The sequence below is a fragment of the Rhinoraja longicauda genome, chromosome 10 (assembly GCF_053455715.1).
Source record: "Rhinoraja longicauda isolate Sanriku21f chromosome 10, sRhiLon1.1, whole genome shotgun sequence".
Lineage (NCBI taxonomy): Eukaryota > Metazoa > Chordata > Chondrichthyes > Rajiformes > Arhynchobatidae > Rhinoraja > Rhinoraja longicauda.
This window is the reverse complement of record NC_135962.1, coordinates 6,443,350-6,469,592: the sequence shown is the minus strand read 5'-3', so window position 1 is coordinate 6,469,592 and position 26,243 is coordinate 6,443,350. Positions and strand designations below refer to the sequence as shown.

At 48.5% G+C, this 26,243-nt stretch overlaps 1 protein-coding gene across 2 annotated transcripts in view; it reads left to right on the top strand.

Moving 5' to 3' along the window:
- The window catches only part of LOC144597575 (polypeptide N-acetylgalactosaminyltransferase 16-like), a 132,291-nt gene that overhangs the window by 85,737 nt on the left and 20,311 nt on the right, over positions 1-26,243 (top strand). The window contains exons 12-15 of one of the 2 annotated variants that reach the window (XR_013547761.1): positions 704-787; positions 3,934-4,078; positions 9,466-9,582; positions 20,011-20,622. Coding sequence is in view for 1 of the 2 variants with exons in the window: in XM_078407068.1 (XP_078263194.1) it covers positions 704-787; positions 3,934-4,078; positions 9,466-9,582; positions 20,011-20,163 (499 nt within the window). In the remaining variant the exon portion in view is untranslated. Of the gene's footprint in view, positions 1-703; positions 788-3,933; positions 4,079-9,465; positions 9,583-20,010; positions 20,679-26,243 lie in introns of those variants that run through there. The other variant, XM_078407068.1, reaches the window with a different exon arrangement.

Sequence of the window (26,243 nt, the reverse complement as noted above, 5' to 3'; positions counted from 1 at the left end):
CACACTCGGCCCCCAACACACTCGGCCCCGCTCCCCCAACACACTCGGCCCCCAACACACTCGCTCCGCTCCCCGAACACACAGCCCCTCTCCCCAAACTCCGTTAATGTTAACAAGCTCCGTTAGCCTACTGTCCGGGCCTACAGTGTCGGGGCCTACAGCGGCCCGCAGGCCTAATACGTCCAGCGAGCTGCGGTGTTGCAGCCATTGGCTGACTGTTCAGACCGTAGCTGTTCCGGAGGCGATATTTGTAGACTCAACAAACTGATCTCCCGGTGGCCGAGCACTTCAACTCCCCCTCCCATTCCCAGTCTGACCTTTCTGTCATGGGCCTCCTCCAGTGCCATAGTGAGGCCCACCGGAAATTGGAGGAACAGCACTTCATATTTCGCCTGGGCAGCTTGCAGCCCAGTGGTATGAACATCGACTTCTCCAACTTTAGATAGTTCCTCTGTCCCTCCCGTCCCCTCCTCCTTCCCAGATCTTCCACTATCTTCCTGTCTCCACCTATATCCTTCCTTTGTCCCGCCCCCCTGACATCAGTCTGAAGAAGGGTCTCGACCCGAAACGTCACCCATTCCTTCTCTCCCGAGATGCTGCCTGACCTGCTGAGTTACTCCAGCATTTTGTGAATAAATCGATTTGTACCAGGATCTGCAGTTATTTTCTTATACTCACTGTCACCACGCGGTCTCTGTTTCAGCATCGCTGATCGGGTGGATCTGCGCCAGAGTCTGCAGTGCAAGTCCTTCCAGTGGTACCTTGCAAACATCTATCCAGAGCTGCGGTAGGTTTATCACTGGGCTACCTACACGTATAAAATCATAATAGGACTGGACAAGATGGGCGGCACGGTAGCGCAGCGGTAGAGTTGCTGCTTTACAGCGAATGCAGCGCCGGAGACTCAGGTTCGATCCTGACTACGGGTGCTGCACTGTAAGGAGTTTGTACGTTCTCCCCGTGACCTGCGTGGGTTTTCTCTGAGATCTTCGGTTTCCTCCCACACTCCAAAGACGTACAGGTTTGTAGGTTAATTGGCTGGGTAAATGTAAAAATTGTCCCTAGTGGGTGTAGGATAGTGTTAATGTATGGGGATCACTGGGCGGCACGGACTTGGTGGGCCGAAAAGGCCTGTTTCCGGCTGTATATATATGATATGATATGATAAGACAGATAGCAGGAAAAATGTTCCCAATGTTGGGGGAGTCCAGAACCAGGGGCCACACAGTCTAAGAATAAAGGGGAGGCCATTTAAAACTGAGGTGAGAAAAAAAACGAGAGTTGTGAATTTGTGGAATTCTCTGCCACAGAGGGCAGTCGTGGCTATCCCTCGAGGTCGAGGATGATGGTCTAGGCTCCGTTGTTTTTATGAACTCTCAGGTGGCTTGAGTCCAATCCTGGCTTTGAAAGTTCTTCGGCATTCAGGGCAGGTAATTCCAGATGTCAGATCTTTGGTTGTTGCTGCCTCTCTTTCCGTTTACTTCTCTTGTCTTCTAATTCTGCGCGTCTGTTGGCTTCGAAGGTCGCTGTTCCTTTATGGGTGACGGTTGGCCACAGTTTCCTGTCCTTGCCATTGGTTTCCCAATTTTCGATGTCGATTTCACATTTCTTCACGCTGGCTTTTAAGACGTCTTTGAATCTCTTCTTTTGTCCGCCTCTTTTACGTTTGCCTTCTTTAACCTGGGAGTAGAAGGCCTGATTTGGTCGACGCTCGTCTTCCATCCGAACAACATGACCGCTCCATCTTAGTTGGTTCTTGATGACGAAGGCTTCGATGCTTGATGTTTTTGCTTCATTCAGTAGAGGCCAATTCACTCAAGTCAGTAGAGGCCAATTCACTGGATGAATTAAAAAAAATAGTTAGATAGAGCTCTAGGGGCTAGTGGAATGGAGGGATATAGGGAGAAGGCAGGCACAAGTTACTGATTGTGGATGATCAGCCATGATCACAATGAATCTTATCGAAACGTATAAGATTATTAAGGGGTTAGACACGTTAGAGGCAGGAAACATGTTCCCAATGTTGGGGGAGTCCAGAACCAGGGGCCACAGTTTAAGAATAAGGGGTAGGCCATTTAGAACGGAGATGAGGAATAACTTTTTCAGTCAGAGAGTTGTGAATCTGTGGAATTCTCTGCCTCAGAAGGCAGTGGAGGCCAATTCTCTGAATGCATTCAAGAGAGAGCTAGATAGAGCTCTTAAGGATAGCAAAGTCAGGGGGTATGGGGAGAAGGCAGGAACGGGGTACTGATTGAGAATGATCAGCCATGATCACATTGAATGGCGGTGTTGGCTCGAAGGGCCGAATGGCCTCCTCCTGCACCTATTGTCTATTGAATGGCGGTGCTGGCTCGTAGGGCCAAAATGGCCTCCTCCTGCACCTATTTTCTATGTTCTCCCTCACTCCCGACTCTGATCAGCCCAACAGTGGCACACAGCATTCAATGCCTCTTCTTATAATGGCAGTGCCCACACTACAGATACCAACACTGTTCCCTACATCCAACAGGTAGCACACACACACACAACAGCCCTACACTGGAATGACTTTGTTTATTGGGTGACATATCGAACATCTTCGGTGTCCACATGCAGTGACTCATTACGTAAACAAATGGCCAGACCCACAGCCCCATCCAATCATCTTCCAACAACACAGACTCTCCCAATGATCCACCCCACCCAATGACCCTGCAATGGCCCAGACCTACCCCATCCCAATGACCCTAACATTGGGTCCCCACACGCTCCCCACACAATGATCGTCTGACCAGATCCACCCTCACCCAATGATCACCAAATGACCAGACCACTCACCCCCACCCAATGAGTCCCCAACCCAGCCCCACACCACCTTGGAATGTTGTGTTGGATTTGAACCTCAGCTTTCCCGGAATTCTCTTCATTGTTCCCTATTTCAGGTGAATTGGTGGCAGGCGTATTTCTACCCGAAACGTCACCCATTCCTTCTCTCTAGGGATGCTGCCTGTCCCGCTGAGTTACTCCAGCTTTTTGTGTCTGTCTTTGGCGTATTTCCATAGAACGATGTAGCTTGTAAACAAGCCCTTTGATCTACCTTGTGCATTCTAGGCTTGTCCCATTTATCCACATTTGGCCCATAACCCTTGTACGTCACGTGCTCCACTCCTGACCCTTTAACATCATTGTGCTGTTGCTTGATTTTTGGCCAGCTTTACACTACCATCATAGAGTCAGTCCTCACCTTCTCCATCATGGTCTGGTTTGGCTCAGCCACCAAGCACGACATCCGGAGGCTGCAACGGATCGTTCGCACAGCTGAGAAGGTTGTTGGCTGCAACCTTCCCCCCATGGACGAACTATTCACTGCAAGGGCCAGGAAGCGAGTGGACATCCAGAGGACATCTGCTTCCAAGATGGCGCCCAACCCAGGCAACTGTTTGCGTGCTAGCCACAGACACAGATCTACAATCGCACATTACAATAGCTGTATCTACACACTGTAAATGGCTCGATTGTAGTCGTGTATTGTCTTTCTGCTGGCTGGGTAGCACGCAACAAAAGCTTTTCACTGTACCTCGGTACACGTGACTATAAACTAAACTGCAAACTGTAAACTCAGGAAACCCACATGGTCGTCACAGGGAGAATGTGCAAACTCCACACTAAATGCATCAGGAGTCAAAATTGAGCTTGTGTCACCAGAGCTGTTGGGTAGCAGTTCTACGAGCTGTGGCAGAGCATAGGTCATATAATTCCATTGAAAAACCATTTAAAGTTATTGGCAGAAGAATAAATACTAAGACACGATGCGAAATGTCCTTTCTCTTCTTCAGCAGTGATGACAAACCCTTAACATCCGCCCTGCTGTGTGACGCCATCATTGTTCAACTGCTCCTTTCTGATTTGTCAACCTGGTGGGGAAGGTTCACATTTTTTTCGTTGTTGCTTCAGAATCCCGGAGAAGGAGGTTTTTGAAATGGTGGTGATCAGGCAGAACGGAAAGTGCCTGGAGCAGCAGCGGCCCTACAGAATGGATCAGCCCATCGTCAAACTTGGCCAGTGCTCAGGCACGCTAGACGCCATTCCCTCTGACCAGGTGAGTGGATGAGTGGATATGGATATATGTGGATAAGTGTGAGGTTATCCACTTTGGTGGTAAGAATAGGAAGGCAGATTATTATCTGAATGGTGTCAAGTTAGGAAAAGGGGACGTACAACGAGATCTGGGTGTCCTAGTGCATCAGTCACTGAAAGGAAGCATGTAGGTACAGCAGGCAGTGAAGAAAGCCAATGGAATGTTGACCTTCATAACAAGAGGAGTTGAGTATAGGAGCAAAGAGGTCCTTCTGCAGTTGTACAGGGCCCTACTGAGACTGCACCTGGAGTACTGTGTGCAGATTTGGTCTCCAAATTTGAGGAAGGATATTCTTGCTATTGAGGGTGTGCAGCGTAGGTTCACTAGGTTAATTCTCGGAATGGCGGGACTGTCATATGTTGAAAGACTGGAGCGACTAGGCTTGTATACACTGGAATTTAGAAGGATGAGAGGAGATCTTATCGAAGGATTATTAAGGGGTTAGCTCGACGGGCCTAATGGCTTACTCCTGCACCTATTGTCTATTGTCTATTGTGAGAGGCCGGCTCTGATCTTCCCTTCTGTTCCTGAAGTAAACGTGTTCATTTGGGGGGGGGGGGGGGGGGGGGGTGGGGGGAGGTGAGGGCAGGGGATTGGGTCAAGCTGGATCAATAGACAATAAGTGCAGGCGTAGGCCATTCAGCCCTTGGAGCCAGCACCGACCGCCATTCACCGTGATCATGGCTGATCACCCACAATCAGTACCCCGTTCCTGCCCTCTCCCCATATCCCTTGACTCCGCTATCTTTAAGAGCTCTAACTCTCTCTTGAAAGCATCCAGAGAATTGGCCTCCACTGCCTTCTGTGGCAGAGAATTCCACAGATTTACAACTCTCTGCGTGAAAAAGTTTTTCCTCATCTCCGTTCTAAATGGCCTACCCCTTATTCTTAAACTGTGGCCCCTGGTTCGGAACTCCCCCAACATCGGGAACATGTTTCCTGCCTCTAGCGTGTCCAATCCCTTAATAATTTTAACTGTTTCAATAGGATCCCCTCTCATCCTTCTAAATTCCAGTGTGTACAAGCACAGTCGCTCCATTCTTTCAACATATGACAGTTCCGCCATCCCGTGAACACCACTTTGTGGAGCCAGTAGAGACTCGATAGGCCAAACCGGCATCCTCCCACTAAATCTATACACTAAAACCCTCGTTTGTTATCTTGTTTGTGACTGAACCTCAGCCAAAACGGTACACGATAGCGCGACAATTTTAGGCCCATCTTACTCACCATTGTCACTTTAGTGATAATGCAAGTAGTTTTATTGAAATCGGTGTTATATTTTTAAAGTTATTCACATTTTAAAGTTTAAAAGGAGGGGAGGGCGAGGGAGTGGGGGAGAAGGGAGAGGGGAGGGGGGGTTGAGGAGAGAGGGGAGGGGGGGAGGACAGGGTGCTGCACCAATGTAGGAGAGGTTTGGGCCCAAAGGGTCCACTTGGTCTAGCAACCATTACCAGTGGCAGTACCGCGTCTGAGTAAAACAATGTGTTTTACTGGGGAAATAAATCATAACTGCAGCACAGTGGTGCAGTGATCGAGATGCTGCCTTCAATGGTTCAAGGTGCAATAGTGTTTTATTTGTGCAACTGCACAGTGAAATTGTTTTTGCATATTTACACATGCCATGTTTTGGTGTCCGGTCTGCCTGCGCACTCGGGTCTGCTGGAGGGGTTCCCGGTCCCGGTAAGCCCCAGGCTCCCACAGGGCCGGGCCTTCTTCCGTCGCCCTCGACCGGATCGGCCCGCGAGTCAACGTACCTCTCCTTGCCCTGCCTCACAGTGTCAGAGGTCTGCGCTCCACCCCGACTACGGGTGCTGCCTCTACGGAGTTTGTAGGTTCTCCCCGTGACCGGCGTGGGTTTTCTCCGGGTGCTCCGGTCTCATCCCGCGCTCCAAACGAGCACAGGTTTATAGGTTAATTTGGCCTCTATAAATTGTAAATTGTCCCCCGTGTGCAGGATAGTGCTAGTGTACGGGGTGATCACTGGTCAGCTCGGACCTGGTGGGCCGAAGATCCCGGTTCCATGCTGTATCTCTAAAGTCTAAAGGAGTGGTGGTTCACTTTCTTCATCGGTCAGGGTACTGACTAAGGGAGTTGGGACGTCATGATACAGCTGTACAAGACATTGATGAGGCCACATTTGGCACAGTCTGGTCGTCCTGTTATCAGAAGGAAGTCATTAAACTTGACGGGGAACGCTAAAGATGTACAAGGATGTTACTGGGACTGGAGGATTTGAGTTATAAGCAGAGTCTGGATTGGCAGGACATTTTTGAGAAGTTTATAAAATCTTGGAGGTAATAGAAAAAGTGAATAACCATAGTCTTTTCCCAGAATAGGCGATTCTAAAACAAGAGGGCACAGGCTTAAGGTGAGGAGAGAAAGACCTTAAAAGGGACCCGAGGAGCACATTTGTTTCACACAGAAGGTAGCATGTACCTGGACCAAGCTGCCACAGGTAGTGTTAGACACAGGCACAATCACAGCATTTAAAAGGATAGGTACATGGACAGGAAATATTTGGAGGGAAAGATTTAGATGGCATTGGCAAGTGGGAATATCTCACTTAAAAAGAGTTGGGCTGAAAGGCCTCTTTCGATGCTGTACAGCTCCATGACTCTACAATAGTTGGACCACATTTGCTTGTGGTTTATGCTGCAAGTAGATAGTCCGCTGATCACAGGGTGGGATGCTCCAGTACACAGGATCACCCCGGGAAAGAGTCATTGCCTTGAGGAGAGGTAGCAAAGTGGTGCAGCAGTTCCTGCCACTAACACAACTCCAGCGGTCCAGATTCCATCCTGACATCAGCTTTGCACGTTCTCCCTGTGTCCATGTGGGTTTCCTCTGAGTGCTCCAGTATTGGGAGTGAACGTAGTGGAATTCTCTGCCTCAGAATGCAGTGGAGTACAATTCACTGGATGTTTTCAAGAGAGAGTTAGATGTAGCTCTTAGGGCTAACGGAATCCAGGGATATGAAGAAAGCCAATGGAATGTTGGCCTTCATAACAAGGGGAGTTGAGTATAGGAGCAAAGAGGTCCTTCTGCAGTTGTACAGGGCCCTAGTGAGACCTCACCTGGAGTACTGTGTGCAGTTTTGGTCTCCAAATTTGAGGAAGGATGTTCTTGCTATTGAGGACGTGCAGCGTAGGTTTACTAGGTTAATTCCCGGAATGGCGGGACTGTCATATGTTGAAAGACTGGAGCGACTAGGCTTGTATACACTGGAATTTAGAAGGATGAGAGGAGATCTTATCAAAACGTATAAGATTATTAAGGGGTTGGACACGTTAGAGGCAGGAAACATGTTCCCAATGTTGGGGGAGTCCAGAACCAGGGGCCACACTTTAAGAATAAGGGGTAGGCCATTTAGAACGGAGATAAGGAAAAACTTTTTCAGTCAGATAGTTGTAAATCTGTGGAATTCTCTGCCTCAGAAGGCAGTGGAGGCCAATTCTCTGAATGCATTCAAGAGAGAGCTAGATAGAGCTCTTAAGGATAGTGGAGTCAGGGGGTACGGGGAGAAGGCAGGAACGGGGTACTGATTGAGAATGATCAGCCATGATCACATTGAATGGCAGTGCTGGCTCGAAGGGCCGAATGGCCTCCCCCTGCACCTATTGTCTATTGAATGTCAGCTTCACCCATGTGCTAAGATAAAGTAACAAGAAAATGGAGAGGGAATAATGGCTTTATGATTTAAATTATATAAATAGAAATTTGAAACTTGATAAAATTCGAGTTAAACAGGTAGTTGTGGGAAAAGCAATAGTTCTATTTTTAAGAAAACTTGTGTGAAGGAAAAGAACTTTATAACTACAATTATTTCCATGGGGAAAAGGAGGTTAGGGGGTAGAGAGTTTCAGACTTGCAATAGCAAAGTTATTTTCCCACAGCATTTTCAAAAATAAAGTTATTTTCAATAGCTACAAGTTTATTTTTTGTCACTGCAAGCTAAAAATACCAAAGTTACAGTTGCAGTTTAGTTTATTGTCATGTGTACCGAGGTACAGTGAAAAGCTTCGTGGAGCATCATTGCACAAGTGCTGAGTTTGGAGATACAGTATATAAACAGGCCCTTCGGTCCACCGAGTCTGCCCCAACCAGCAACCACCCCGTACACGTACACGAGAGTAGTGCGTTCAGCAGAACGCACCATGGGAACTACACTCGTCCCCCTGCAGGACCTATACATCAGGAGGTGCAGATCCAGAGCAAGCAAGATCATGAGAGACCCCTACCACCCCAGTAACGGACTGTTCCAGATGCTACGATCAGGCAAACGCCTCCGCTGTCACGCTGTGAAAACGGAGAGGATGAGACGGAGCTTCTTCCCACAGGCCATCAGGACTGTCAACTTTTATAACCCCAGAGACTAAATTTTTGTCGACGCTAATAGTAACTTATTAACTTTATTTATATGCTGTAACTGTAATTCTTTTTGTGCACAACCCGCAGGCATTGCCACTTTCATTTCACTGCACATCGTGTGACAAATACATTTGACTTGACTTGACTTGACTTGACTATCCTACGCACACTGGGGACAATTTACAATTTTACAAAAGCCAATTGACCTTCAAACTTGAAGTGTGGGAGGAAACTGGAGCATCCCGGAGAAAACCCACGCAGTTCCAGGGAGAAGGTACGAACTCCACACGGACAGCACCCGTAGTCAGGATCCAACCCGGGTCTCTGGCGCTGTGAGATAGCAACTCTACAACTGCACTGTCAAAGGAAGTGATCATGTGCCAATTTTGATGGCCTGCTGCCATTAAAGCAAGAGAGGCAATGGTGCCAGATTTCTGTGGAGAAACTACATAGGAAAATAACTGCAGATGCTGGTACAAATCGAAGGTATCGCAAAGGTCTGAAGAAGGGTCTTGACCCGAAACGTCGCCCATTCCTTATCTCCAGAGATGCTGCCTGACCCGCTGAGTTGCTCCAGCATTTTGTGATACTGTGGAGAAAGTACATGCATCCAAGACAGGTTTTTTCTGCATGCCAATTTACAACATAACTTTTAAGTGGTTCTTTTATTCCTGATTGAAATCACATTACAGCCAAGCAGGTCTGCGTAAATCAAACACTGTTCCCTAATTTATCACAGGCGTTACAAAACACATGGTTTTGACAGAACTAAAGATAGACACAAAACGTTGGAGTAACTCAGCGGGACAGATGGCATCAACTATTCCTTTTCTCCAGAGATGCTGCCTGACCCGCTGAGTTACTCCAGCATTTTGTGTTCATCTCCGGTTTAAACCAGTAGTTCCTTCCTACACAGCGCGGCAGAATTACCCGCGCAGGACCTCTGACCACCATTTTGAATGTTGCACTCTCCGCAGGAATGGATCTTGTCCGGGCCGCTGATCAAGCAGAACGACAAGTGCGTGGTGATCACAAACTTCTCCATAGATTCGCAGGTCGTGGTGGAACAGTGCCGGCAAGGGGATGGCAGACAGGTGAGAGCTGGGGGAGAGACAGAGGGGGAGCAGCCCACACCTGAAAGGCAGACTGCAATCACAAACTGTGATGATATTGAGTTTACTCGTCCGAGAACCCGAACCTTAAGTCCCGACTTTCAGTCTTATCTGTTATAGGTACAAGTACTCTCACTATGGGGAGATTATACCGTATCATCCAAGACTAACTTACTTCACTGTTCTAGTCTCTGCTGGGCAGACAATAGTCATTATTTCGAGCGGTGGGTCTCGCAACCAGAGAGGAGTTGCTCCCAACTAACGAAGCACAATAAACACAGTTATATTTTTAAATGAAGCACGTTTAATTCTGAGGAGTAGTTTTAACGGAGATCATAATTTACAAAGGATTTCCAAAACACAAGTACAATTCTTACAATTTAGGAGAACGTACCAATGATAGGCACAAAAAGCTGGAGTAACTCAGCGGGGCAGGCAGCATCTCAGGAGAGAAGGAATGGGTGACGTTTCGGGTCGAGACCCTTCTTCAATGAGTTGCAGACACACAAGTTATGTGTTGCAGACAGACTGCTATGGGAGGAGAGCCATCTTTCATTGAGGCCGAGGAGTGAATTCTATGTCTTCTTTTATCACTCCTATTCCATTTTAATAAACTCCTACCAACCCTGGCTTTCTGCCAACATTTATACTGTTTCTCTCCGGGTTGACCTCTTTATCATGCAATGTCCTTCAAATACCTTGATTAAGTTATGATCACAAGTGATCGGAGCAGAATTAGGCCATTCGGTCCATCAAGTCCACCCCGCCATTCAATCATGGCTGATCTATCTCAACCTCCTAACCCCATTCTCCTGCCTTCTCCCCATAACCCCTGACACCCGTACTGATCAAGAATCTATCTATCTCTGCCTTAAATATATCCATTGACGTGGCCACCACAGCCTTCTGTGGCAAAGAATTCCACAGATCCACCACCCTCTGACTAAAGAAATTCCTCCTAAAGGAACGTCCCTTAATTCTGAGGCTACGATCTCTAGTCCTGGACTCTCCCACTAGTGGAAACATCCTCTCCACATCCACGCTATCCAAGCCTCAGAAGGATGAAGTGTTTGTTAGGCCAACCTTGGGACCTATTGTTGCTTTGATTACACCAAGGTGAGCAAACTGATTAGATCTTTAACTTGGTAAACAACAAACATCTTGAACCTTGGGCAATTGTTTCTCTTGATTAAATCCAGAGGGTGAGCAGGGTACGGACTTATTAGATTCCTAACTTACTGAACAACAAACATCTTGAACCTTGGACAGGCAGCATCTCCGGAGAGAAGGAATGGGTGACGTTTTGGGTCGAGACCCTTCTTCAGAAGAAGGTTTGAAGAAGAGTCTCAACCTGAAACAACACCCATTCCTTCTCTCCAGAGATGCTGCCTGTCCAAGGTTCAAGATGTTTCTCGTTCAGCATTTTGTGTCTCTCTTGGGTGCAAACCGGCCTCTGCAGTTCCTTCCTGCACATCCAACCTTGGACAGTTGCTGTGTTAAAAAACTGAGTTGAGCAAACAACATTTGGGCTTGTGAGGTGAACGAGCCTTTGGCTTGGAAAGTGAATATCCATCACAAGACTCCCCACACCCTGCGACGCGCAATACCGATCAAAAGCACAGAGAATGTTGCAAGTGCGGAAATGAATATAAGCGACACGGGGAAAGATCCCACATCAAAATGACCAGATAAACCCACAAACACTCAGCAGATAAGGCAAGAAGAAACAGGTTTCAGTCCATGCCCCCTGCAAATGTCAACCCTGCCCCTGCCTCCACAGATGCTGCCTGACTTATTTTGGATTTCCAGCATCTGCAGATTATGTTTGATTTTGACCTGATGGTCTGGATTAGTTTAGTGAGTTTGGAGATGCAGCGTGGAAACATGCCCTTCGGCCCATCAGGTCCGCAACGGCCAGCCATCCCCGCACACTTACAAAACAAGGATTAGGACAAAGCAAAACCCTGCGGAAGCTGGAAATCTGAAATAAATACAGAAAACGCTGGAAACACTCAGCAGGTCAGGCAGCATCTGTGGAAAGAGAAGCAGAGCCATTGTTATGGACTTGTCTTGTATTTTGCTCTGATGAAAGGCCTTTGACCTGAACCTTTTAACTCTGTCCCCACAGACGCTGCCTGACCTGTTGAGTAATTTTTGCGTTCTGTTTTAAAGCTGAATTGACTGATATTGGTTATGATACGGGGAAACTCTTCAGTTTAATAAGGGCAGTAGGGGCCTCAATGTCTCGTCAGAAAGTCGACACTTGTGAAAGTGCAGCACTCATTCAGTATTGAACCTGCAATGGGTACTGACGTCCATGGTCATGATTACTGTGCACAGCGCTCTGCACAGAGTGGAGATTGGCCTTTCAGGCAGGTGGGGTGAATAAAATACGGTCCTGGAGGATGTTTAATGTTTAATGTGGATAAGTGTGAGGTTATCCACTTTGGTGATGAGAATAGGAAGGCAGATTATTATCTGAATGGTGTCAAGTTAGGAAAAGAGGGCATACAACGTGATCTGGGTGTCCTAGTGCATCAGTCACTGAAAGGAAGCATGCAGGTACAGCAGGCAGTGAAGAAAGCCAATGGAATGTTGGCCTTCATAACAAGAGGAGTTGAGTATGGGAGCAAAGAGGTCCTTCTGCAGTTGTACAGGGCCCTGGTGAGACTGCACCTGGAGTACTGTGGGCAGTTTTGGTCTCCAAATTTGAGGAAGGATATTCTTGCTATTGAGGGCGTGCAGCGTAGGTTTACTAGGTTAATACCCGGAATGGCGGGACTGTCGTGTGTTGAAAGACTGGAGCGACTAGGCTTGTATACGCTGAAATTTAGAAGGATGAGAGGGGATCTTATCGAAACATATAAGATTATTAAGGGGTTGGATACGTTAGAGACAGGAAACATGTTCCCAATGTTGGGGGAGTCCAGAACCAGGGGCCACAGTTTAAGAATAAGGGGTAGGCCATTTAGAACGGAGATGAGGAAAAACTTTTTCAATCAGAGAGTTGTGAATCTGTGGAATTCTCTGCCTCAGAAGGCAGTGGAGGCCAATTCTTTGAATGCATTCAAGAGAGAGCTAGATAGAGCTCTTAAGGATAGCGGAGTCAGGGGGTATGGGGAGAAGGCAGGAACGGGGTACTGATTGAGAATGATCAGCCATGATCACATTGAATGGTGGTGCTGACTCGAAGGGCCGAATGGCCTCCTCCTGCACCTATTGTCTATTGTCTATTGATGCACAAAGTTGACAAAACTGCCCGATGATACGCAGGGATGTGGACAAATTGAAGTCAAGAAAATTGGGGAATTTGGGAATTCTGCTAGCACATGGATAAATCTGCCTGGACTTTGAGGGGTTTTGCCTAGATTTTTGGCAAATGTGCTTGGAATTAGAGTGCGTCATGGTGGCGCAGCGGTAGAGTTGCTGCCTTATTGCGCCAGAGACCAGGGTTCGATCCCGACTACAGGTGCTTGTCTGCACAGCATTTGTACGCTCTCCCCGTGACCTGCGTGGGTTTTCGGTTTCCTCCCACACTCCAAAGACGTGCGGGTTTGTAGGTTAATTGGCTTGGCGTAAATGTAGAAAATTGTCCCTGGTGTGTGTGGGATAGTGTTGATGTGCGGGGATCGCTGGTCGGTGCGGACTCGGTGGGCCGAAGGGCCTGTTTCCGCACTGTATCTCTAAACTAAAACCTCAAAAGTTCATCATGAATTAGATTCCCTCGTTTTATCACGTTACCACAAAGAGAACTTGGCTCTGCAGTGGTTGTGCAGCATGTCGTTTAATATCCTCTACTCATTAATGGAGAACATATTCCGGAAGCTTCCAGCTATGAAGCTTTCACACGAGGTTTACATTTATAAGTGAAGCGGTACAGTGCCCAATAGCAGCAATGGACAGACAGCAGGGGATGCAATTAAAGGCTCCAGTTTATGGTGAGAACTCGTTTCTTAGCAGAGGCATTAAAAGTATAAAGCAGCAGGGACTAGTGTTCATTAGGTCCCAAGGAATTGCCTGATAAGATCATGTGACAGGAGTAGAATTAGGCCGTTCGGCCCATCAAGTCTACTCCACCATTCAACCATGGCTGATCTATCTCTCCCTCCTAACCCCATTCTCCTCCCTTCTTCCCATAACCTCTGAAACTTCTGACACCCGTTGCCGATCTAAGGAGTTAATGGTGGACGTTAGGAGGAGAGGAACACCCCTGTCCTCTGTCTCCAGCAATGGCGTGGATGTGCAGTTTACCAGGGAGTGCAAATACCTTGGAGTGTACCTGGAGAGTAAACTGGACTGGTCCGGGAACGCTGAGGCCCTGTACGTGGGACAGAGCCGGCTGTACTTTCTGAGGAGGCTCCGCTCCTTCAACGTCTGCAGTAAGATGCTGCAGATGTTCTACCAGTCGGTGGTAGCCCGTGCCATCTTCTTCGCTGCCGTGTGCTGGGGCAGCAGGGCGAAGGCTGCGGACACCAATAGGATCAACAAGCTCATCAGGAAGGCTGGCTCCGTCCTGAGGGCGGAGTTGGATTCATGGGAGGTGGTCTTGGAGGTGAGGATGCTCCTCAAACTGCAGAGCATCCTGGACAATACGGCTCACCCCCTCCATGACACACTGGTCAACCGGAGGAGCACCTTCAGCAACAGACTGGTTCCACCAAGATGCAGGACAGAACGCCACAGGAGATCCTTCTTCCCTGTGACTATCAATCTGTACAACTCCTCCCCCTTCTGTCGTGGGGTAGACTGAGACCGACTCCCCTCCCCCTCCCCCCATCCCCCAATCTTTGCACATCCCCAATCCTTTCCACTCGTCACTTTAATTTCATATATTGTGTATTTTGTGTTTTTATGACTGTTGGCAGATCAATTTCCTTCCTGGGATAAATAATGGTCTATGGTATCGTAATCAAGAATCTATCTATCTCTGCCTTAAATATATCCACTGACTTGGCTTCCACAGCCTTCTGTGGCAAAGAATTCCACAGATTCACCATAATGTATTACATCCGGAGTGGGCCTCCTCCAGTGCCATAGTGAGGCCCGCCGGAAATTGGAGGAACAGCACCTCATATTTCGCCTGGGCAGCTTGCAGCCCAGCGGTCTGAACATCGACTTCTCCTACTTTAGATAGTTCCTTTGTCCCTCTCTTCCCCTCCCCCTTCGCAGATCTCCCTCTATCTTCCTGTCTCCACCTATATCCTTCCTTTGTCCCGCCCCCCTGACATCGGTCTGAAGAAGGGTCACGACCCGAAACGTCGCCCATTCCTTCTCTCCTGAGATGCTGCCTGACCTGCTGAGTTACTCCAGCATTTTGTGAATAAATAACTTCGATTTGTTCCAGCATCTGCAGTTATTTTCTTACACATCCGGAGTGGGCTGTCACCGTGGGACCTTGTCCTGTGTGGAAAAAGCAGTCCACAGTCAGTGCCCCAGACCAGGTTGGTGGTGTTCATTCTGGGCAGTGGATATCAGTGCCACGGCCACTGTGACCTTGCTCCGACTCCATTGAGGAGATCCAATAACTTGAAAGAGTTCCTCCTTTCCAGCTTTATAGCATTGAAGACAGTACTAGGTTCCAGCTGATTTTTTTTTGGTTCAAACCGCATTTCCTCACACTGCTGGCATGATCACTTTTATTATCATTCACCTCGCCTTCTGCCTCACGAAGCGTCGCACAATCAGCAGCCTTATCATGCTATCTCGCCAGTGATAAATGGAGCAAACGGGCAAGGCTCCAGCACAGAGCGGCACCTTCAGCCGCCTATTCATTGAGTCATACAGCATGGAAGCAGGTCCTTCGGGGCGACACGGTGGCGCAGCGATAGAGTTGCTGCCTTACAGCGAATGCAGCGCCGGAGACCCAGGTTCGATCCCGACTACGGGCGCCGTCTGTACGGAGTTTGTACGTTCTACCCGTGACCTGCGTGAGTTTTCTCCGAGATCTTCGGTTTCCTCCCACACTCCAAAGACGTACAGGTTTGTAAGTTAATTGGCTGGGTAAAATGTGAAAATTGTCCCTAGTGTGTGTAGGATAGTGTTATTGTGCGGGGATCACTGGGCGGTGTGGACTCGGTGGGCCGAAGGGCCTGTTTCCGCGCTGTATCTCTGAATCTAAATCTAAATCTAAAACTTGGCCACACCGACCAAGATGCCTCCGTCTACTGTAGTCCCACCTGCCCACAGTCAGCCCATATCCCTCAGAACCTTTCCTATCCATGTACCTGTCCACATTTCTTTTAAACAGGGGCAGGTACATGGATTGGAAAGGTTGAGAGGGATATGGGCTGACTGCCTATAGACCTGACTATAAGGTACCTGCCTCAACTGCCTCCTCCTGCAGCTTGTTCCATATGCCCACCTCCCTTTGAGTGGAAATGTTGCTGCTCAGGTTTCATTGATATCTTTCCCCTCTCACCTTATACCATCCTCTGGTTCATGATTCCCCAAATCTGGGTAAAAGAATGTGCATTCTCCCTATCTATCCCCCTCATGATTTCATATTCCTCTTTTAGGTCACCGCTCAGCCTCCTATTAGGAGTGACTTCACTGATGTTCCTCTCTCACTATCCAGTGAAGTGCTGCAGGTGTGACCCAAGATGTATCTGAGACCAGAAGCCGTACTCAAGGCTATGTTAAAGTGTGTCGTTGCCAGGGGTTAAAAAGGCAGATGTGTTAAGGAAGGGAATTCCTTACACAGCCTCGGGCACTGGAAGGTGCAGTTGTCAATGGTGAACCAATTCAGTTTATAACATTAAAATAGAACTAACGGAGGAACTGAGAGAGTCCAGTCGCATCCGTAGAAGCAGAGCAATGCAGGTTCTCAATCTGGATTTTCAACCATCCCTTTGCTTCTATAGATGTTGCCTGTCCCGCTGAGTTCCTCTAGCAGTTTCTTTTTTGATCCATGTTCCTGCAACTGCAGTCTCTCACGTCTCCTATACAATTTACTTCAAGAAACCAGAATGAACAAAACCCAGCCACAGAGTATATATATGCCGACTTTCAGACAATCTCATTCCCCCACTTCTTTCCTCCTACCCTATTCTCTCTCATAGACCCATCAGATCCTTTCTAATCTTCCCATCCCCCTACCACACTATGGTTCTTGGCAGTAACATGCCAACCAGCTGGCCTTGGGATGTGGGATAAAATTGGACTCAGTCAGCATTGATGTCAGGATCAAACCCAGGTTACTGGAGCTGTGCAGCATTTCTACAAGGTGCACCACTGTGTCGTTGAAGACTAGAAGACATTGCAGGGTTAGGGAGATCTGAGGCTACAGGCAGATTAGAAATCATGGATGCTAAATTGAAAATGCACGCATTCCTTGACTAACGAGCAAAGTGCTGAGGGAACTCAGGCAGCATCAATGGAGAGAATCGGACAGGCAATGCTTGGGTCGGGACCCTGGATCACATTTCAGCACCTGCAGTCTCTTGCATTCCTTGAATGGTTTAATCAGGTCAGAGTCACTTTGTCCTTACTTACGGATTATAGGAACTTCCCCATGGCAAATATCACGACCACAACAATAGTTTTATCTCAATAGACAAAAGACAATAGGTGCAGGAGGAGGCCATTCGGCCCTTCGAGCCAGCACCGCCATTCAATGTGATCATGGCTGATCATTCTCAATCAGTACCCCGTTCCTGCCTTCTCCCCATACCCCCTGACTCCGCTATCCTTAAGAGCTCTACCTAGCTCCCTCTTGAATGCATTCAGTGAATTGGCCTCCACTGCCTTTTGAGGCAGAGAATTCGTCCCTCTCTCTCATGGTAAAAAAACAAATTTGCACTTGTAAATTTACAATCCAACTGATGAACGGCAAGAGCTTTTAAAGTTATGGCTAAAGCATCTGCATCCTCCTCAATTTTTTTTTAGAACTTCGCCATGGTAACCAAATGGCCCCGGAGATTTGCCCTTTCTCTTAACAAACCCTTCCTGCTTGCATTAACTGCGCTGAGTTCCAATCTCATTGATTTTTAGCTGTGCTGAAATGTCAGGAGCATTCCCTCCTTCCCAACAGTGGAGACTGATGTAAACCAGTCGACAAGTTGGCCAACGTCCATCTGCAATTTTACTCCCATCTATTTTAAAGAGCTCTCGTTAATGTTTGTTCTCTCATAAAAGATCGTTAAAAATTGTTTTTATCTCTACGTCCTCATTAACTTTATCTTCAGCTTTACTGGTTAGTTCATAAGTTCATGTGATAGGAGCAGAAGTAGGCCATTCAGCCCATCCATCGTCTACTCCGCCATTCAATCATGGCTGATCTATCTTTCCCCTCCTAAACCCTTTCTCCTGCCTTCTCCCCATAACCCCTGACGCTCGTACTAATCAAGACATTAGCACGCAACAAAAGCCTTTCACTGCACCTCAGTATATGTAACTGTAAACGAAACTAAACTCAAGTTTCATTTTGGTCATTTCTTCTTTAGTTGTAAGTATACTTCACTTCTATACTGCACGTCCTTGTACTTTTCCCATTAATATTGGTGTTTCTCACAGCTCTTTTGTTGACAGTGGCTGTTTTATTTGATAAATAGACATCTGTACTCATTGGAGTATATAATGTCCTGCACTAATCTGGACCCTTTTTATTTGAACAGTTCCCAAGTCGATTCAAACAGTTCAGCTGTCATCAACCTCTCCCTGCCATATGCTATTGACTTTGGCCTGGCCAATATCTGGGACCGTATACTTATGCTGCATTGTACACATTTACACGTTGCTTTAATTATATTCATTACTCATGCTGGCAAAACATGCAATTTATTTTTCATAGCCTTCCAGAGTGCGTGAATTTTTTTTTTAATCAAGCCATTGCCAAATAACAGTATAAATAGAACTGTCTCATTTGAAACATGGTGTTAGGAATTTGGACAAGATAAAAAGTCTTGAACAACCATAGAACGAAAAAAACGCAGATGCTGATTTATACACAAAAGGACGCAGTGCCGGAGTAATTGAGCGGGTCAGGCATCATCCCTGGAGTCTCAGTCTGAAGAAGGGTCTTGACCCGACACGTCACCTATTCCTTCTCTCCAGAGATGCTGTCTGACCCGCTGAGTTACTCCAGCTTTTTTTGTCTATCCCTGGAGAACATGGATAAGTGACATTATTTCCCCCCGGCTGCCCTCCCTTGTACCCCACCTTGAATCCCATCTATATCTCCCATCCACTCCCCCCCCCACCCCACCCCCACACTTTGATTCCTCTGGTATTACAATGCACAGTTTCACACCTTCTCTTCTTATCTCTGGCCTTTGTTCCAACCATCTGCTTATCAAACCCCTCCCTCCCATCACCTATGTTGAGCTGTTGCCTGCCACTCGTTTGTCCTATCTCTTTCATTTTCCAGCTTTCTTCTTTCCCTTACGATCAGTCTGCAGAAGGGTCTCGACCCAAAGTATCACCTACCCATCCATGTTCTCCAGGGATGCCGCCCGACCCGCTGAGTTACTCCAGCACTCTGTGTCAACCAGTAGAATTAAACTGTGGAATCTGTGGCGTGCTTGAAAATCATTAACCTAAAAGTAAAAATCAGTTTCCAGAGCCGAGCTTAAGAAGCAGGCAATGGTCCAAGAGAGACATCAGTCTTGGCTCAACGCTGAAACTGGAGAAACAAAGAACAGCAGATGCTGGCTTGGAAGAAGAACCTGCAAGGGCAGAGACAATTACTACAATGTTCAATTGACAGGCCTATGGATGGGAAAGGTTTAGAGAGATATGGATCAAACGAGGTAAATGGACTAGTTGGGCAAAGGCCCTGTTTCCAGCGATGCAACTCTCTGACTATTTGACAATCAGTTTACACCCAGACTACACTTCCACCTCAACTAACAACAGTACAAAGACATTACACATTGCTATTCATTGGATCTTGCTATGTGCAAACTGCAGTGCTTTCTGCGTTACATACAGTAGATTCATAAGTTCATAAGTTGTAGGAGCAGAATTAGGCCATTCGGCCCATCAAGTCTACTCCGCCATTCAATCATGGCTGATCTATCTTTCCCTCTCAAACCCATTCTCCTGCCTTCTCCCCATAACCCCTGACACCCTTACCAATCAAGAATCTATCAATCTCCATCTTAAAAATATCCATTGACTTGGCCTCCACGGCTGTCTGTAGTAATAAATTCCACAGATTCACCACCCTCTGACTAAAGAAATCTCTCCGCATCTCCTTCCTAAAGGAACGTCCTTTAATTCTGAGGCTATGCCCTCTGGTCCTAGACTCTCCCACTAGTGGAAATGTCCTCTCCACATCCTCTCTATCCAGGCCTTTCACTATTCGATTTCTGTCCGCGGATAGTTTTGGGTGCACCAAGTGTCTTCTTTAGATGTTATCGATATCCTTTCATTGACAGCGTGCAATCATTGCTCCCTTGTTGTTCATTGCAGAAGTGGAAACTGAGGGGGTTGGCCATCCAGCACCTGATAACTGGAGCTTGCTTGGACAGCCAAGCAGTCAGGTCAGAACCCCATCGGGTGGGGACCACACCTTGCCAGCCCAAGCTTCACAGCCAACAGTGGGACCTGCTGAAGGTTACGTGACATTGGAGGCTCAACATACACGGACATGAAGGTGGATTTGTTTTGAAGTCATGCAAATATATTTTCACTCTCGATGTAAGATTGAACAAGACCAGACACTGACTGCATGATGAAGAAGAAATGTTGGGTCAGGAGCCTCAACATAATTCAATGTGGATGACACTGGAGTTGCCTCCAACACAAACTAAATGCCTCCACAACTTCTCTTCCCCATGGGTTCTTGTAGTAGGTCGCTGGAACTTAATCTATTCTTTGGAGAGCCCAGAGCAATCAATGGGGGGCTGGGTAACTTCAGTCAGATTGTCGAAGCGCAGAATGTACCAGGGCCAAAACGCTGGGCACAACAGAGCCAGAGAGAAGGTTAGAGAACATCGACGGAGTTCTTGGTCAACCTGTGTCATTACACGACTTCTCAAAAAACACCACTTCCCCTGTTGATTACGTTTCAACTCATGGCAGGTTTGTGAGTTTTTTGCTGAGTGTGCAATTTGATTGGAAATAAAATGATGGCTGGAGATGATGAGTCTTTTGAATGAACAGGGAACATGGATCAGTCTCTTTAGCCCACGATGTCTGTGCCGAACATGATGGCAAATTAAACAAATTTTCTCTGCCTGCACATGATCCACATCCCTCCATTCCCTGGATATCCATGTGCCGATGCAGGGGCATCTTAAATGCCACCATTGAATCAACTTCCATCACCATCCGTGGTGGAACGATGGCACAGCGGTAGAGTTGCTGCCTTACAGCGCTTGCAGCGCCAGAGACCCGGGTTCCATCCCGACTACGGGTGCTGTCTGTACGGGGTTTGTACGTTCTCCCCGTGACCGCGTGGGTTTTCTCTGAAATCTTCGGTTTCCTCCCACGCTCCAAAGACGTACAGGTTTGTTGGTTAATTGGCTTGGTATAAGTGTAAATTGTCCCTAGTGCGTGTAGGATAGTGCTAGTGTGCGGGGTTCGCTGGTCGGTGCGGACTCGGTGGGCCGAAGGGCCTGTTTCCGCGCTGTATCTCTAAACTAAACTAAACTAAACCATCCCAGGCATTTATTCACAAAATGCTGGAGTAACTCAGCAGGTCAGGCAGCATCTCGGGAGAGAAGGAATGGGTGACGTTTCGGGTCGAGACCCTTCTTCAGACAGACGAGAGTTCAATAAACCATCCCAGGCAGTGCGTTCCAGGCACCCACCACTCTCTGTGCCAGACAATAACTTGTCTGCACATCTCAGTTGATGTCTCACATCTCAACAGTATGTCGAGAAAAAGAAATTCCCAGGTATCTCACCAGTGTCCAAGTAACTTAAAAGCTCAGAAAAAAAATCCTGCAATATCATACAATGGAAAACAATTTAAGTCATATTAAGTCATTAATTTTCCCGTTCATACTTCAGAGATCTCCAGAAATATTCTAAAAAAAAATTGGAATCTAAAAATACCACAACATAAATTTCAATCAACAAATAAATTATAGAGCAATGGAAGGGGGAAAAAAGTAGATTTTTCAAGTTAACTACATTTCAGTTGACCATTGCTAATAAATAAGCCACATTTGTCAGGTGGGCAGGCTTCCTCTGTACATTCCACCCCGAGAAGCTCTTCGGCATATGGTTTTAAAGGATTGTGCCATTCATAGAATGAAAGAGCAAAGGAGGAGGCCATCCACATGCTGTGTCTGTACTGGACCTGTGAACAAGATGACAGTTGAACCCCACACCTCTGCACCTCCCCTGCACCTTCTGTTCCCCGACCGATTCAGCTTCCAACAATGCACATCTACAAATCAGTCTGTTGACATCATGAACGTGATTAATTGATTTAGTTTATTTTAGAGATACAGCGCGGAAACAGGCCCTTCGGCCCACCGAGTCCGCACCGACCTGCGATCCCTGCACATTCACACTATCCTACAGGAAACTTTTTCAGTCAGAGAGTTGTGAATCTGTGGAATTCTCTGCCTCAGAAGGCAGTGAAGGCCAATTCTCTGAATGCATTCAAGAGAGAGCTAGATGGAGCTCTTAAGGATAGCGGAGTCAGGGGGTATGGGGAGAAGGCAGGAACGGGGTACTGATTGAGAATGATCAGCCATGATCACATTGAAAGGTGGTGCTGGCTCGAAGGGCCGAATGGCCTCCTCCTGCACCTATTGTCTACTGTCACACACTAGGGACAATTTACGTTTACACCAAGCCAATTAACTTACAAACCTGTACGTCTTTGGAGGGTGGGAGGAAACCGAACATCTCAGAGAAAACCCATGCGGTGATGGGGAGGACATGCAAACTTCGTACAGACAGCGCCCGTAGTCAGGATCAAATCCGGGTCTCTGGCACTGTAAGGCTGCGCCACCATTTGACAATTATCTTGTCAAAATCACTTAACGTTACACCAAAGCAAGTGGAAAACAATCGCATTGGCAGCAATGTTTGGATGGGTCATTTCAGAAAACAAACGTACTGTTCAAATTTTCCCTCTCTGGGTGCTCCCTGTTCACTTTTAATGCTTTGAACAGATTTTCTTCAGTAAAATTATCATTATGTGTGGCATGCGAGAATACAATACAAAATCAAGTGTTAGTACTTAGTGTTTCGGAAGAATGGCAGATGGAGTTTCATCTGAGAAAATGTGAGGTGTTGCTTTTTGGGAGATCGAACATAAGGAGAACGTTAATGGCAATACCCTTAACAACATTGATATACAGAGTGATCTTGCAATCCAAGTCCTTAGCTCCCTGATAACGGCAACACAAAGAGACAGTGTTGAAGCTTCATTGGTGGTCAGGGCAATGAGTAAGGAATTCAGGATTTTGTCAAGTGAACTGGAGGGACATGTAAAAAACAGGTGTTTGATTGTCTCAGAGAGGCACAGCAGCCAATAAAAGGAAGGTGCCAAATATGGGAGATAGTTTTTTTTAATCTGCAAATGTTGAGGAGATATTTGGTGAACAGCCATTTTGAGAGGACAGAAAGCATTTTTGAAAATTTGGCAGGAGAGTTAAAAGAATGTGATTCCTAAAAGGCTTTTTTTTATTGATGAGCATGACTTGGTCGTATGGATTCAAAACTGGTTTACTGAGCCTTGTGGTGGAAGGGCAATATTCAGGCTGGACGTCTGTGACCAGTGGAGTAAAGTACAGATCTGTGTTGGGACCTCTGCTGTTTGTGATATATGTAATGATGTAAACGTAGATGAGTTGGTTAGTAAGTTTGCAGATGACAACAAGATGGCTGGGCTTGCAGACTGTGTGGAAGGCTGAAGTGTACAGCAGGATATATAGATCAGCTGCAGAAATGGGCAGAGAAATGGCAGATGGAGTTTAGTCCGAGCAAGTTGTGAGATATTGCACTTTAGGAGGTTGTATCTAAGGGGAAAATATACAATTAATGGCATGGCCCGTAATAGCATCGATGCCCAAGTCCACCCCTGAAAGTGACAACACAAGTAGATAGAGTGGGAAAGAAGGCTTTATGAAATGCCTGCGTTCAACAGACAGAGCAATGACCATCAGAGTCAAGAAGTCATGATGCAACTTTATGGCGAGTCGTAAGGCGATGTGCGTTGAGGTAGACGTTTATTAGAAGGCTAACAACCGTGACAAAACCAACGCTGTAAACGACAGACAACCATAAATTCAACTGTCTTTCTTGGAGTTCAAAACCAGACTGATTGTTCTCTCCCCTACGCACCACCTGACCTCTTCGACCAATCAGAGGGTTCGATGGTCTGGACCAATCCCTGTGCCCCTACATGACCCCCCCCCAGAACCCTCGGCGCGATACCGGGCAGGTGCCCGGACCACCCGACCGGAGCGGGTGTGGAGAGGAGAGGGAGGCCCAACCGGGGGTGGGGATGGGGAAGCAGGCACCGCGGGAGGGGTTGCCGGAGGCGAAAGGGGAGGAGGGGAAGCTGACGGAGCCAGAGGCGGCAGTGGCAAGGCGACCGGGGGAAGAGGAGTCCCGAACGGGGGCAGCGAGGGGGGAAACTGCTGTACGGGAGCCGCGGCCGGAGGTCGGCCCCGGCGAGGAGGTTGAGCCGCTGTAACGGGCTGGTCTGGGCCCAAATAGGCAGGCTTAAGGCGGGACACCGAGACGACCTCCTGTCGGGTGCCCACTTCCAACGTGAAGGTGACTGTGCCTTTCTTCACTACCCTGAACGGACCCTGGTAAACCGGCCGGAACGGGGGACGGTGGGCATCGATTCGTAGGAACACAAACTCACAGTCGCCCAAGGCCGCCGGGACATGTGAAGGGGGATCCCCATGGTGAGAAGCAGGGACCGGGGCCAGGGACCCCACCCGCGCTCGGAGTGAAGCCAAGAGTGCTGGCACAGAGGGAGGGAGGGTAGAACATGGAGGGAGAATGTCGCCTGGCACCCGCAGGGGCGAGCCATAGACGAGGTCTGCCGAGGAAGCTCCGAGATCAGACTTTGGAGCCGTGCGGATACCCAGGAGAACCCATGGGAGCTGGTCGGCCCAGTCGGGGCCGGACAGGCGGGCAGTGAGGGACGCCTTGAGCTGCCGGTGGAACCGCTCCACCATCCCGTTGGCCTGGGGGTGATAGGCAGTGGTTTGTTGTAATCGGGACCCGCACAGCTGAGTCAGAGCCACCCACAGGGACGAGGTGAATTGGGCGCTCCGGTCGGTAGTGATGACGTCCGGGATGCCGAAACGGGCAATCCAATTTAGTGCCAGAGCCCGAGCGCAGGAGGCTGCTGAGATGTCGGACAACGGGAGCGCCTCTGGCCACCGGGTGAACCGCTCGACTACCGTGAGGAGGTGGGTGTAGCCCCTGGAGTGAGGCAACGGGCCGACGAGATCCACGTGGATGTGGAGGAATCGGACTGCGGGGACCGTGAACTGCTGGACGGGGGGCCGAGTGTGCTGGTGAACCTTGGAGGTTTGACAAGGAATGCAGGAGCGGGACCAGGCGGCCACCTGCCTCCGCAGCCCATGCCAGACAAAGCGAGCCGCAACCAGAGCCGAAGTGGCCCGGATGGACGGATGTGCCAGGCCGTGAATGGTATCAAAAACCTGGCGCCGCATGGAAGTGGGCACTACCGGGCGGGGGCGGGGCAGAGAAACATCGCACCAGTGTTTGGTACGAGTGAGACCACAGGCTACCTGTGCCAACCGCAACCCCGAGGTGGTGGGGGGGGTACAGGGAGGGGGTGTCTTCCAGGCGCTGAGCCTCCGCGAGCTCCAGGAAATCCACCCCGGAACTTACCTCGGCAACCGGGGAAACCGCCGGTCTGGACAGGGCATCGGCCACGGCGTTTAGTTTACCCGCAATGTGCCGAACGTCGGTGGTGAATTCAGAAACGTAAGTGAGGTGTCTCTGCTGGCGGGCCGACCACGGATCGGAAACCTTCAAAAAAGCAAACGTCAGTGGCTTGTGGTCAGTGAAAGCCACGAAAAAGCGGCCCTCTAAAAAATAGCGAAAATGACGGATCACCAGGTAGAGGGCCAGGAGTTCCCGATCAAAGGCACTGTAAGCTATCTCGGGGCCAGTGAGCTGGCGGCTGAAAAAGGCCAAAGGGTGCCAGAGGCCGTTAACCTGCTGTTCTAAGACGCCCCCCACCGCCACGCCGGAGGCATCGACGGTAAGGGCGGTGGGGGCAGAGGAGCGCGGGTGGACGAGCATGGTGGCCGCGAAAGCCGCATCGGCAGCAGGGGACCACACGAGCTCGGTGGGGTTACCCGCGAGGCATTGGAAAAGGGGGCGCATGATCCGGGCTGCCGCCGGGACGAATCGGTGGTAAAAATTCACCATGCCTACAAATTCTTGTAACCCTTTGATAGTGTCGGGGCGGGGAAAGGAGCGGATAGCAGCCATCTTCTCGGGCAAGGGAACGGCACCGGCCAGTGTGATCCGATGACCCAGGAAATCGACCGAGGATAGCCCGAACTGGCATTTGGACGGGTGTAGGATCAGACCGTGGTCCTGCTACCTTTGGAATATGGAGCGCAGGTGGGACTGGTGTTCGTGAGCCGACCGACTTGCCACGAGAATATTGTCCAGATATATGAATACAAAAGGCATACCCCGACCCACATGATCCATGAGGCGTTGGAACGCCTGGGCGG